General features: G+C 56.2%; 3 protein-coding genes across 3 annotated transcripts; 1 reads left to right on the top strand and 2 right to left on the bottom strand.

Annotated features, from left to right (window-relative positions):
- Positions 1-544: 544 nt before the first annotated feature.
- ACO1O0_006024 (uncharacterized protein) lies at positions 545-8,788 on the top strand (the record flags this gene model as incomplete). The annotated part of the gene is made up of 1 exon (XM_083195421.1): positions 545-8,788. The coding sequence occupies one exon, from the start codon at positions 545-547 to the stop codon at positions 8,786-8,788; it is 8,244 nt and encodes a 2,747-aa protein (XP_083048437.1).
- Positions 8,789-9,131: 343 nt separating this feature from the next.
- Positions 9,132-10,313, bottom strand: ACO1O0_006023 (uncharacterized protein; the record flags this gene model as incomplete). Its single annotated transcript, XM_083195420.1, has 1 exon — positions 9,132-10,313. One exon carries the CDS (start codon positions 10,311-10,313, stop codon positions 9,132-9,134), a length of 1,182 nt encoding a protein of 393 aa, XP_083048436.1.
- Positions 10,314-10,601: 288 nt separating this feature from the next.
- Positions 10,602-11,753, bottom strand: ACO1O0_006022 (glycoside hydrolase family 88/105 protein; the record flags this gene model as incomplete). Its single annotated transcript, XM_083195419.1, has 1 exon — positions 10,602-11,753. One exon carries the CDS (start codon positions 11,751-11,753, stop codon positions 10,602-10,604), a length of 1,152 nt encoding a protein of 383 aa, XP_083048435.1.
- Positions 11,754-13,252: the final 1,499 nt, after the last annotated feature.

Here is a 13,252-nt window from a genome sequence, read left to right as displayed (position 1 = left end):
TAATTACCTGTCACCTGCAAGGTTAAACCATAGTAATCCTAGCCGCCAAGCTCGCCGTTGCAAGCCGAAACCTTGGATTATTATACTCTACCGTGGTCGCATCTAGATACGATCGGAGAATAAAAGACGAATGTCATCCCCCCAGCGACGCACAAACTCTGAATGGCCCCGTACTTATGATGTACAGATGCATCCTCCCTTACACCGCATTCCCCTGCTCAGTGGGTGCACAGCCTGGGCCACGATACCGCCACGACAACTGGAGGGATGATCCGTGTGCGCATCGGCGGCCACGTCGGTAGATGAAAAGGTTCATTCCTCGAACCATCATAGGAATTAGTGAATCGTGAATCGTCCTGAGGGTGGAAGTGTACGACATACCTAATCAAAGAGCTTGTTGGTGCCTTGGCACGCCGAATCTCGTGGGATGTGCCTGGCCCAGGCAAGGACAAGGGATTGTCACGTTGATCACCGTTGCTTCTATACCTTTATTTCACCTTCTTGATCAACTCCATTGGATATCTCAATAGGCAACATTAACACAATGTTTTCAACATCTAAGGACGACAAGAGTGGTCTCAGGGGTACCGTCCCCATGGCCCGAAGACCAGGCAACCTCGCCAGCAACGGCAAGGAGCCTCTTTCGGCAGCGGATGCAAAGTCCGCAACCCCCTTTGGCACATCCAAGGCCGACGAGAAGAAGCCAGGCGCAGCCGGCCTCACCAAGTCCCCCTACACGCTGCCCTCCGTCTCCCTCCCCAGCGCCAGCGGATCCCTGCGCGGTATGGGCGAGAAGTTCTCCGTCAACCCGGCCACGGGGACTGGATCTACGTCGGTGCCTGTGCCTACGAGCCCTGGGCGTCGTGGTGCGGGCCCGAGTCTCTCCCTGTCTTACGACTCGGGGAGCGGGACTGGGGCGTTTGGTATGGGTTGGTCACTGTCTACGTCGTCGATCCGGCGCAAGACAGACAAGGGAATCCCAAGATATCGGGATGATTGTGATGCGGAAGAGGATGTCTTCCAGATTTCAGGGGCCGAGAACCTGGTCCCTGAGCTAGAATGGAGTGGACGGACTCTCAGTGGACGCAAAGTCCACTTACGCTGCGATGGACAGCGCATGTTCAAGGTGACGGCGTACCAACCGCGCATCGAGGGATCGTTTCAGCGCATCTGGAAGGTGGCGGACGTCGATACCGGCGAGACGCACTGGGAGGTTAAGGCGCCTGATAATGGCACCACCATCTACGGCGACAGCGCAGCTTGTAGGGTTGCAGACCCGGATGACCCTCTTCGACGCGTGTTTGAGTGGCTGCCCTCGCGGTCGTACGACGAAAAGGGGAACTTGATTGTTTTCGAGTACAAAGCGGAGAATGATGATGAAGTGGATGTCGACGCCGTGGACGAGCAGCATCGCACGAAAAGGTCGCGTTCGGCTCATCGTTATCTGAAGTGTATAAAGTATGGCAACACCGTGTCTCGGGTCAGCCCCAGCTTTGCCCAAGACGGCACAGACTGGCTCTTCCAGGTCGTCCTGGACTATGGAGAACATGACGGCAATGCTCCCACGACGGTAGAGTGCCGTCCCTGGACGAGTCGAGCCGACCCGTTTTCCTCGCGGCGCGCAGGGTTTGAGATCCGACAGTACAGGCTGTGTAGTCGCGTGCTCATGTTTCACCATTTTCCAGATGAGCGGGGCATTGGGCGCGATTGTGTTGTGTCAGCGATGAATATTGAGTATGAGCCGGTGCAACGGGATGAGACCACCGGTTTGGCCATCACGACGGTGGTGAGATCTTTTACACAGGAGGCGTGGCGCAGGAGAGAGGGAGGAGGCTATGACCGAGCGTCACTCCCTCCTATTGATTTCACGTATTCCATGCCCCAGGCCTCTGATGTGCCCCAGGTCGTCGAGGGTGACTCTCTGTCCAACCTGCCCATCGGATTTGACGACGCAGCCTACCAGATCGTTGATCTGGACAGCCAAGGACTGGCAGGCGTCGTAGCACGGACTAACGGAGGACTCCTGTATGTGTCCAACAACGGCGAGGGGGAGTTTGGCGCCGCCGAGACACTTCCCCAAGTCCCCTCATTAGTCTTCTCAGCCGATTCAGAAGCGTGGATGGACCTCGACGGTAGCGGCAAGGCAGATCTGGTCAAGCTCAGCGGACCGGGGGCACCGGGCTTTTACGGTCATGACTGGGACGAGGATGATGGCTGGCAGACCTTTCAGCCCTTTGAGACGCTACCCAATATTGCCTGGGGAGGCCGCAATGTCAAGTTGATGGACCTGACGGGCGATGGGCTGACTGATGTGCTGGTCATGGACGGCGATATGCTGAGCATTTACTACGGCTGCGGAAAATCTGGGTTCACAGATGCCGAGTTTATGCCTCCTCCAGCTGAGAGCGGGCCTCCAAGGCTGGTATTCTGGGATGGGGCTGAGGCCATGTATGTGGCTGATATGTCAGGGGATGGTCTAGCCGATATTGTAAGGATCCGGAACGACGAGGTCTGCTACTGGCCAAGTTTAGGCTATGGTCAATTTGGGCGAAGGGTCACGATGCGGAATGCTCCCACATTTGACCATGGGGAGCTCTTTGACCAGTCGCTGCTGAGGCTGGCTGATGTGGACGGCTCCGGTACGACAGATATTGTGTATCTTGGGGGTCACATACCGGTCATCTATCAAAATCTCTCTGGGAACGGGTGGAGTGAGGGTACTCTAATCCATGGATTCCCCTCCGTTAACACCACGTCTAATGTCCAAGTTGTCGACCTGCTAGGAAAGGGGACGGCTTGCCTCGTGTGGTCGTCCAAGCTGCCCAGCGATTCAGGTAGCCAGATTCGATACCTCGACCTGATGGAGCAAAGACCCTACCTGCTCGTCAAGATAGAGAACAACACGGGCATTGAGACATACCTGACCTACATGAGCTCGAGCCTCTTCTATGCCCGGGACAAAAAGGCCGGCCGCCCCTGGCTGACCCATCTGCCCTTTCCCGTCCACTGCGTTGAGAAGTCGGAGACGATAGACCGTATCAGTGGTAACTTGTTCACAACGCGCTATGCCTACCACGACGGCTACTTTGATGGCGTCGAGCGCGAGTTTAGGGGGTTTGGCTTCGTGGAGAGCTGGGATACGGAGCACTACTCTAACCTCGACAAGGAGCAGAAGAAATGTACCAATATCGATCAAGCGTCGCATATCCCACCTGTCTTGTCGCGGACGTGGTATCACAATGGGCAGTTTCACCATGGCCACTGCGCGACGGACTACTACAGACACGAATACTATCGAGACCTCGGTCTTCATCCAGATTTGGCCGATGTTAACCTCTCAGATACGGAACTCCCGACGTCCATTAGAATGCCAGATGGAGAAAAAGACATTCCTCACACACTCAACCTCCAGGAACGACAGGAAGCCTTCCGGGCCCTCAAGGGCTCCCCCCTCAGAGCCGAAGTCTACTCCCTCGACGGCACTTCCCTGCAGGACATTCCCGTTTCGGCCACCCAGTCCAGCTACGTCATCGAGCAGCGGCAGCCCCTGATCCCCGAGAACAAACACGCCGTCTTCATGATCCACGCCAAGGAATCTCTCGAGATACTCTACGACCGGAAGCTGTACCGTGTTGGGGACAGGATGCGTCTCGATCCACGAATCCAGCACTCGCTGGTCCTGGAGACGGACTTCTTTGGGAATATCACTAGGCAGCTGGCTGTTAACTATGGGCGCCGCTACGACGATCCGAATCCGATGCTGAAAACTGAGGACCGTGAGAGGCAGAGGCGGGCGTATGCGAAGCTGGTTGAGGCGTCATATACTAACATGATTGACACGGAGGAGGTGTATGTCTTGCCGGCCATTGCTGAGTCTAGTCTTTGCGAAGTTATCAACATCCTCTCAATCACAAACACCCACAAGAGAAGTGGGACTGCCTGCTGGGTGCCGTTTGAAGCAGCCCGTCAAGCTGCTGCAGAGCTCACTTTGGGGGAGTTTGACATCCCCTTTGACAACTTTGACGGCCCCTACCCCTCCAAGACGAGACTGTACCGTCGCATGGCCAAAAAGTCGCGGTCTATTTACCGCCGCGACGACCTCACCGGCCCGCTCCCGCTGGGTGTCATTGAGCCCCTGATGCTGCCGCACAAGAACCACGATCTCGTCTTCAGCGATGCCCAGGCCCAGCTCTACGTCTCAGGTGGCAAGCTACGCAACTCAGAATTACAGAACGTTTTTAGGGACGAGGGCGCGTATCATCGCTTCCCCGGCGAGGACGGCTGGTGGTCCAACAGTGGCGACGTCTTCTTCTCCCCCGAGCATGAGGCTTCCCCTGAGGAAGAGCTGCGGTGCGCGAGGGAGAATTTCTTTGTGTTGTGGAGGGCTCGCACGCCGTGGCATACACCCGCAGCGCCTGCCGAGACAAAGTTCTTATATGATCGGTATAATCTCCTCGCGCAGGACGTGGTCGATCCGTACGGCAACATCATGTCGGTGGGCGAGCGGGATATAGATCCTGCGAAACCGCTGCTGCGGAAGGGGCATGACTATCGTCTCTTGGCTGCATTTCTGCGCATGGACGCTAATAGGAATAGGGTTGAGGTGGCGTTTGATATCCTCGGCAACGTGGTAGCCAGCGCGACCAGGGGGAAGCCGGAAGAGAACAGGGGGGACAGTCTCCATGGTATCAAGCTCGAACTGGACGACAAGGAGATCAAGTCTTACTATAGAATGCCGAGGGCAGCGGCCTCGGATCTACTAGGTAAGGCAACGTCGCGGAGCGTCTACGACGTACACGCCTACTGCCGCACTAAGCACCTCGACTACCCAGAGCCCAACTGGTCATCGAGCATGACACGCGAGACGCACGAGTCGGAACTCGCTCGAGGAGAATTCTCTCGCGTCTTTGTGGGCTTCTCGTACGCCGATGGAACAGGGCGGCCCATCCAGGTTAAGGCGCAGTGCGAGCCAGGTCCTCTAATAACTGACAGTAATATTACCGACGTCGAGAAGAGTCCGGAGGAAGTGGTCTACGACCGCTGGCTGACCAGCTCATGGGTTATCTACAACAATAAGGGCAGCCCTGTGCGCAGCTACGAGCCCTTCCTCTCATCCACGCATGGCTTCCAGGACCGGGCCACCCACGGCGTGTCGCCCATCATGCTGTACGACGCGCTGGGGCGAGGCGTCGCGGTGATCAACCCGGATCACACGTGGACCAAGGTGGTAACGACGCCCTGGGGTGTGCAGCGCTGGGACAGGACAGATACGGTGCTGGTGGGGGACCCGGCGGAGGATGAGGATGTGGGGGGGTATGTGGGGAGGTTGAGGAGGGAGGAGTATATGCCGACGTGGTATGCGCAGAGGAGTGGGGGGCAGATGGGGGTTGAGGAGGAGAGGGCTGCTAAGGCGTGTGTTGTGCATGCCAGGACGCCGTCGATGGTATATTTCGATGCGCTGGGGAGGGAGTGTGTCAAGTTTGAGATTCTTCGCCGGGGAGGGCCGGATCGTAAAAGGGGGAATGGCATTATGGAGGATGAGACGGTCAGACAGGCATTCCACGTGGATGTCATGGGCCTTCCGTACAAGGTAGTCGATACCATGGGAAGAACCGCCAGCAGGATTTGCTACAACTTTGGTGGGGAAGTGATCCGAGAAGAACACATGGACAACGGCGACAAGTGGACACTTAAGGACACTGGCGGGACGGCAATTCGCACGTGGAACGGTCGTGGCGAGGTCTTCCAGCCTGTCTTGGACAGAGCGCGCAGAGTGTGTGGGATGTTCGTCGGGAACTTGCAAGATGGGGAGCATCTCATTGAGAGGACGGTGTATGGAGAGGATCGGCCGCGGAGTGAAGAGGCTAACTCGCGTGGGCGGATCGTCGAGACCGTGGATCAGACGGGGGTGTCGAGGACGCCGAGATACGACTTCAAGGGGAATGTCCTTGCAAGCACAATGCAGCTGGCTAGGCGTATCAGGGGGATTATTGACTGGCGGGACGAGGTTGATCTTGAGGAGACGACCTATGAAGAGGTGGTGTATCACAACGCCCTCAATAAGGTGATAAAGACGGTTCTTCCAGATGGCACCGAGACACAGTATACGTACAACGACCGGATGATGGCGCAGACGGTGTCAACTACACTTGGCGGCACGACAGAGAAGCAGGTCGTTATTGGGGGGGTTTCCTACAATGCCAAGGGCCAGCGCACCTGCGTACTTCAAGGCAACGGTGTCAAGACGCGGGTCTCCTATGACGAGTTGACGTTCAAGGCCAAACGGATCGTTTCCACACGGCGTAGGTTGTTTCATCACTCTAACTCGAGCTCCAGCTCTGACTCGGGTTCCTCTGGGGGAAGTGATAGTCGAGGTCTACTTAAGAGGCGGAAGCGCCGGCGCCCAAGAGTGGATAAACTCCAAGACCTACGGTACACGTACGACGCCTCAGGGAATATTACCAACATCAAGGACAACGCGAGACAGACTGTCCTGTTTAGGAATCAGCGTGTCGACCCATCACAGTCATTCTGGTATGACTCGCTGTGTCGGCTGGTGGAGGCCACGGGGCGTGAACATGTCAGCCAAATGGCAGCGGCCAAGGACGGGAGAAACCGGCCAGGGAACAGCTCCGGGGACTATTCGAGTGGCGACCATGTCAATGACGACAAACCCCTAGCACGATACAAGGAGCAGTACGAGTACGACACGCAGGGAAACATTTTAGCGCTGCGCCATGAGACTCCGTCTGAGAGTAGAGCCTGGACGCGACTGTACGAATACAACGAGTCGAGCGCGATACTAGAAGGGGAGAAGAATAATCGCTTGTCGTGGACGCATGTGGGGAGGAATATCAACGAATATCGCTATGAAGGCCCATCCGGGGTGACAGGGTCCATGACATGGATGCCCACAGTTGGGTCGCTCGAGTACGACTACTCTGACCGTATGGTGGCCTCATCTTCTCAGCCGGATAAGTCTGAGGGTAGCCGTCGAGAGGCCACACGCTACCGCTACGATGCAACGGGCCAGCGAGTGCGCAAGGTAACAGAGAGGACATTGGACGGTGGGAATGTGGTACCTGTAAAGGAGACGGTCTACATCGGAGGCGCCTTTGAGGTCTTCCGGAGATATAGCGGGACTGGCGAGACCACGACTGAGATTCACAGCCTCACGATAGCTGAGTCTGGACGACGCCTGCTCCTGGTCGATAACAGGACCATTGGCTCCGACACTCGCGCTCCCGCCACCGTCTACCGCTACCAGCTGTCCAACCACCAGGGGTCGGCGACGATGGAGGTAGATCAGGATGCCAAGATACTCTCCTACGAGGAATACACACCGTACGGCCTGTCATCTCTGAGATCCACGCACCACCAGACCGAGATCCCCAAACGATATCGCTTCCTAGGCAAGGAGCTAGACGACAGCGGGCTCTACCACCTCGGAATTCGCTACTACGCAGCCTGGCTGGGCCGGTTCACATCAGCCGACCCCAAGGGAGCAGTAGACGGTCTAAACCTGTACCAGTACGCACAGTCCAACCCCGTCATGCTCACCGACCCAGGCGGATCATCCTCCGGTCCCCCCATCGACCCCTCCACCGGGTGGACGCAGGAGATCCTCGAGTCGCGCAAGGACCTCGTGCGCATCGCCCAGGAAGCCCGGCAGCTCCCGCGCGAGCTATGGGCGCAGACGAGGGGCGCCCTCGGCCGCGTCTACGGGATGCGGTCGGCGCAGGACTTTGCGCGCTATCTGCAGGCCAAGTACAACCTTGGGCACGTCCGGTTCGAGAGGTTCCTTGCGGGTCCGGGGGGAGGGCCGGAGGGCGCCAGCTGGCTGGACACGTACTTCCGCGAGTGGGAGATCACGGGGGAGCACAAGCTCGTCAGCATCAAGGAGATGTTCAGGGTGACGGGGGAGTACACCAAGAGAGGGCGGCAGGTGTTCAAGGACTTTAGGATGGGCCTCCTGGAGCAGGCCGAGACGAGAGCAGGGAACATCGCAAGGACGGGCGAGGAGCTTGTATCGGTGATTGGCATCACCATGAAGAACGTGGCTATGGAGGGTAAGGCGGCGGCGGCGTTTACTGCGAAAATCGTCGAACACATGCCTAGGGAGTTCATGGCGGGCATCGATATCATCCACGAGTCGAGCCCGATGCTGCAGGCGGCCCGCCGAGAGCTCAACGCTGCGGCCAAGATTGTCGGCCCCGTGGCCGAGGAGGCTCTCATGACCACGGTCAAGGTAGCCAAGAAAGTCGGCGGCCCGCTCTCCATCATCGGCCTCGTCGCCTTTGGCCTCACGGCATCTAGCGAAGCCCACGCGGCCATGACGGGGACTACGACGGGGGAGGGCGGCGAGACGGTCGGGGTGTCCAAGGGCGAGCGGCTGATGAGCGGGCTGGGGCTGGTCAGCGGCGCGGCGGATATTGTTAGCATGGGCGTGAAGTGGGGTGGGACCAAGACAACCCTGTTGGCAGGGGGGGCGACGATGGCCACTGCTGCGGTGGCTGCGGCGACATCGGGAGCGGCGACCGGGGCGCTGGCCGGATCGTATGTGGCCGATGTGCTGGAGGAGCCCATGCAGGGAGTCCTCGGCGAGGCGGCCGGAGCCGGAGCGGCAGCGGGGACCGGAGTTCTGGCCGGAGCAGCCGCCGGAGCTGTAGTGGGGGCCCTGATCGGCTCCGCCGTTCCTGTGCTTGGGACGGCGGCCGGAGCGGCCATCGGCGGGATTGCCGGTGCCGTCGGTGCCTCGGCCAAGATCTTGATTGACCGTTTCTGGTGATGCTGATTTGGTTCCAGAGTGTACATGTGTCGTCGGGTTCATGGGAGGGGTTGCCCAAGATTGTTGAACGAGCCAGGGCTTTCGATTGTATCTAATGTGTCTATACCTCCGTATTGCCAATTACCAATACTACATTTACACATGGGCTTCAGATGAATCTGAGGGACCAGTCCCAGTGAGGCCGGTTGTTGTCTTCATCTTCGTCTTCCGGCAGGCTCTCCCTCGAACACATCTTACGGCACGGGCAAGAAAATAGCCTTACCAGAGCCTCGGAAACACACGTCTCCCAATCAATCTTCATAGACAGCTCCTTTCCCAGCATTGCGCACCGCACAATGAGCTGTCAGCAGTACGTGAGGTACTTGCCCAGCTCCTCGCGGTTCTCCGCGTGGAAAGGGTCGTGAGCCACCGGTAGGCGACGCTGCCCGTGGTACGACGCCATGTTCAGGATCATGTCCACAACCTCGACCGGGAGGCCCTTCTCACGCAACATCCGCCGTACATGCGAGTCATCTTGTGGACTAGGTTCGTGAGCAACATCCAGGGCGCTCAGGAGCTCCTCGAGTGGCAGGTGCCCGAAAGGAGTTTTAGCCTTCTCAGTCCAGTACAGCCCTGCGCGGCCCCTAGGCGGCTGCGGCCTGGGCTTTCGGGATGCCCTTATGTCTTGCAGTACTTCGGTAGTACGGCTCTGGTCGTACTCGACCCCAAAGAACTGCATGTGTGGGTAATTCACCACCTCGGTTGTTCTGTTGGCTTCGATGCGCCTCCAGATAAGGGACTGGTAGCTCCGAGCTCGACGATAGTCATTGTCGCGCGTACGGGTCGGACCCCACGTCTCTGGGAAACAGTAGATGACGTTGAGCAGGATGTATGCGTCGAGGGCGATATTCGCAATGTGGTCCCACCCGAGATAGGCATCTGTGTCGTAGCACTCTTGGAGTCGCCACCACCTACGCAGATCGACGTCGGGATGAGAACAAACCCGGAGTATGGGATCCGTCTCCCCGTAGAGAAGCAGCGTCTTGACAATCTCGGCGTTGAGAAAGGCGCCCGCGTTCGTTTCCTCCCTGAAAAACTGATAGCACATGCTGTCCTTGAGCTGGCGCGCAAATGCCCGGCCTGTCCGCTCCACGTACGGCACGGCGCACTCGCACCGCTGTCTGGTATCCATATGGTGGCACAGGGCGTTGACGGGAGTGTCTTTAGCAATGTTGATTGTTGATTGACGATGTGCCGCACGCCAACAGCGCACGGTCGGCGCAATCATCAAGGCCACGCGGTCGCTCACGATGACTTCGTCGGGCTGAGGGGGTTCGTACGTCTCAGGGTACTTTCTACGCTCTGTCTCGGCATGGTCGTGGATGTTGCGCTCAAAGGCCTTAGCAAAGTATGTCAGCTTCTTGCCCTGGTCAGGCTTGAAGCGGAGGTGGAAGTCGGTGGCATCATTCTTGCAAGGGTTGGAGAGGCGCCAGCGGAGGTTGGATGAGAGAACCGTCCAGGGGATGTTGTGGGCTTGATGTGCCATTTGTGAGATATCAGTGGGGATGTGATGTTGATGTTTGAGAGACCTCGAGGCGCGAAAGCAGATACAATTAAAATATTAATTGTATCCAAGTGACTCATGGTATCAGTGTCACTGGGCTTTAGAGGCTATGTTGTGGCGCAGCACAGATCTCTTCCTCCAGCGAGAGTGTGACTATTGTCCTCGCTACCATGGATGTCAATCCGGATACTCTTATGGGACGGAGTCTATAGTTTTCGTATCGAATATAATAGTCAAATGCCTAATCTTTCAATTTGTGTCCTATTCATGTTAACCGTGTGCGACCTGCTCAATCATCAAGAGAACTGCCCCAAGACCGTGTTGATCGTTGGTAGCCCGTGGTCTTTCAAGATACCACTGGAGGTCACCAACATCGGTCCCCACGCATATCTCAAGGACATCCGTCAACCCTTCCGAGTTCTTCTGGACTCTTTCCATAACACCAGCATATCCCCTTTCCATGACCTTTCGGTACTCGCCGTGGTGATCTTGGATATACCCCTTGTCCAGTGCCGTAGAAATGGTATTGGTGAACATGGCCGAGCACGATGTCTCGGTCCAGTTATCCTCCAAGTCGCCCTTATTAACGACCTGGAACCAGCGCCCGCTCTCTGGATCCTGATACCGCTTGACCCCGGCTACAAACCTCCGCAGCTTGTCGAGTATACGCCTCCGGTTAGGATGATGCCGGGGGATTATCCCCAGAATATCCGTCATGGCCATCCCGTACCAGCCCATTGCTCGACACCACTGCTCCGCCGACAGGCCCGTCTCAGGGTCCGCCCAGACCTGCTCTCTTGCCTCGTCGTAGGCGTGCTGTAGAAGTCCATTGACGGCCTGCAAGTGGTTCCCGTACACAATGAGCTGGTGCGTCGTCTCGTCGTCAGTGTAGTCGCTCTCGTCATACGCGGCGCCATACCGAGCCAGGAACGGGTTGACCATGAAGACCCCGTCCGCCCAGAGCTGGTGCTCCCGCGTGACAAAGTGCGCAAAGCCATCGTCTTTGGTGCGCGGGTACGTCTTCAGGCGGTCTCGTATCAGGGTAGCAGCTGTCTTGTACTTTGGCTCCCCTGTTTCTTTATGGAGAAAGAGGAGGACGTTGCCGGCCTGCATGCTATCGAGGCTCTCAAGGGTGCTGTTGAGGTGGCCACTGTCATCAACGAAGCGATCCGCCCACTCTTGGATGTACGAGAGATATCGCGAGTCGCCGGTGCGCTTGTACACCTGGTACTGACCCAGCATGTAGAGGCCAGAGATGTATCCCCAGCCGCCGATCTTGTCTGGTGTCTTGCGAGCCATGGTGGATTCGACAATGGAGAAGGACCAATCGATGTTCCTTTCCAAGATGGTCCGACTGGGGGAGAGGGTGCAGCAGACCTCTGCTACTGAGGCGAGCATGTAAACGATATGAAGAAGATACATTTTGGCCCATCGCAGTATGCCTACTCTAATCAAACCCTATGAACGAACAAGTATCGATCCAAATAGCCACAATCTAGATGTTTTATATACAGACGAGATGCCATCTCACGTTACATCTCCCCTCTCTCGTCTCTGACGTACGCTTCTCCCCGCTCATGACCACGAGATGGCGGTTCCCCTCATCCATATGTCGGGTTGCAACGCACCGCACATAATTCCCACCAATCGAGCATAAGATTGTGTGACACGGCAAAGAGGACTAGGATCATCCAAGTAGCAGTGATACCAGCCAGCAGCATCCGATTGGCATAGGCAGTCTCGTTGGAGCGGATAGTATGGCCGTTCAAGAGACGATATGTGTGGGATACTTCAAGGTGAGGAGATACTAGAATATGGGCTTTGGAGAATTCGTCCGAGATGTTATTGACGTTGAAGCAATGATCGGGTACAGCAAATACCAGAACTCTGCCAGTTGAGCCCAGAAACTCCAAGCTGCCGGGTGCGTATGATGCCCACCACTTCAGAGCCCCGTGTGAAAATAATCGGGCCCTTACGCTCTTTCTCTTTCTCACTTCATGCTTCATTTCCGCTTGTCTTAAATATCTTTGGTCGAGGTGGGAGATTCGAAATTCCCATAGGTCTTTTCACTTCAAGTCAGTTCATCGAAATCGGCTTGGATAACAGATATGCATGCTAACATAAGATAGTGGAGGAGTCGTTCTTGAGACTAAACTCGGCTTCAGTGCTAAATTCGATGGGCAGGGCCACGTACAGCGGCCTGGAAAGGACATAGAAGGATCTAATCGTGACACACGTCGTGAAGCAAGAGTTAGTGGTATCAGAGTTGACAGCTATAGCATCAGCACTGCGTTCCTGTTGCCCCGTGCTAGTCGCAAGTGTAGTTTGGCTATGCTATTATAGGCCGTCATACGACGAAGGTAGGAATGAACGAGATGTGCCTATATTTCATATAGTTGGAGTACTTAATAGGCCAGTCTCAACACTAACGCCTTTCCTACCTGTGTACCTCGCCTGTCCCGTTATACTTCTAGATGGTTTCCCGCGCCTGGTACAGCCCATCCAACGGCTACCGACACCCAATCAGCTCGACCTAGCCCTTCAATTACAAGAGACTAATATGTATCCAAGTATTTGTGTTTTAGACTGTTGGGAGACATGAGAATACCCAGTAGGTGGAAAGATAGGAGAGCATCTCCGTTCTAAACAATATATACGTTACACATCACTCCAATCCTCCAATATACTAGTACTTACCTTGCCCATGTACACAAGCCACACAACCAACATTCGTTACAGCGTCCATTCGTCGAGTCTTAATATTAGTTCTAAATACCACGGCGCATTGCAGTACACAGCTATGAATGTGCCTAGGCGTGAAATTAGTTTGGGTATTGAATGGTTTGGGATCTGGTATACAAAACAATTAATTACAGGGCAAAAGAGCGACTTCGGGGGGATCTGCTTGCCTATGCCAAAGC

This window comes from Amphichorda felina (genome assembly GCF_050947745.1).
Source record: "Amphichorda felina strain 45539 chromosome Unknown scaffold_6, whole genome shotgun sequence".
Taxonomy (NCBI): Eukaryota; Fungi; Ascomycota; class Sordariomycetes; order Hypocreales; family Bionectriaceae; genus Amphichorda; species Amphichorda felina.
This window is presented reverse-complemented; position numbering and strand designations above follow the sequence as displayed.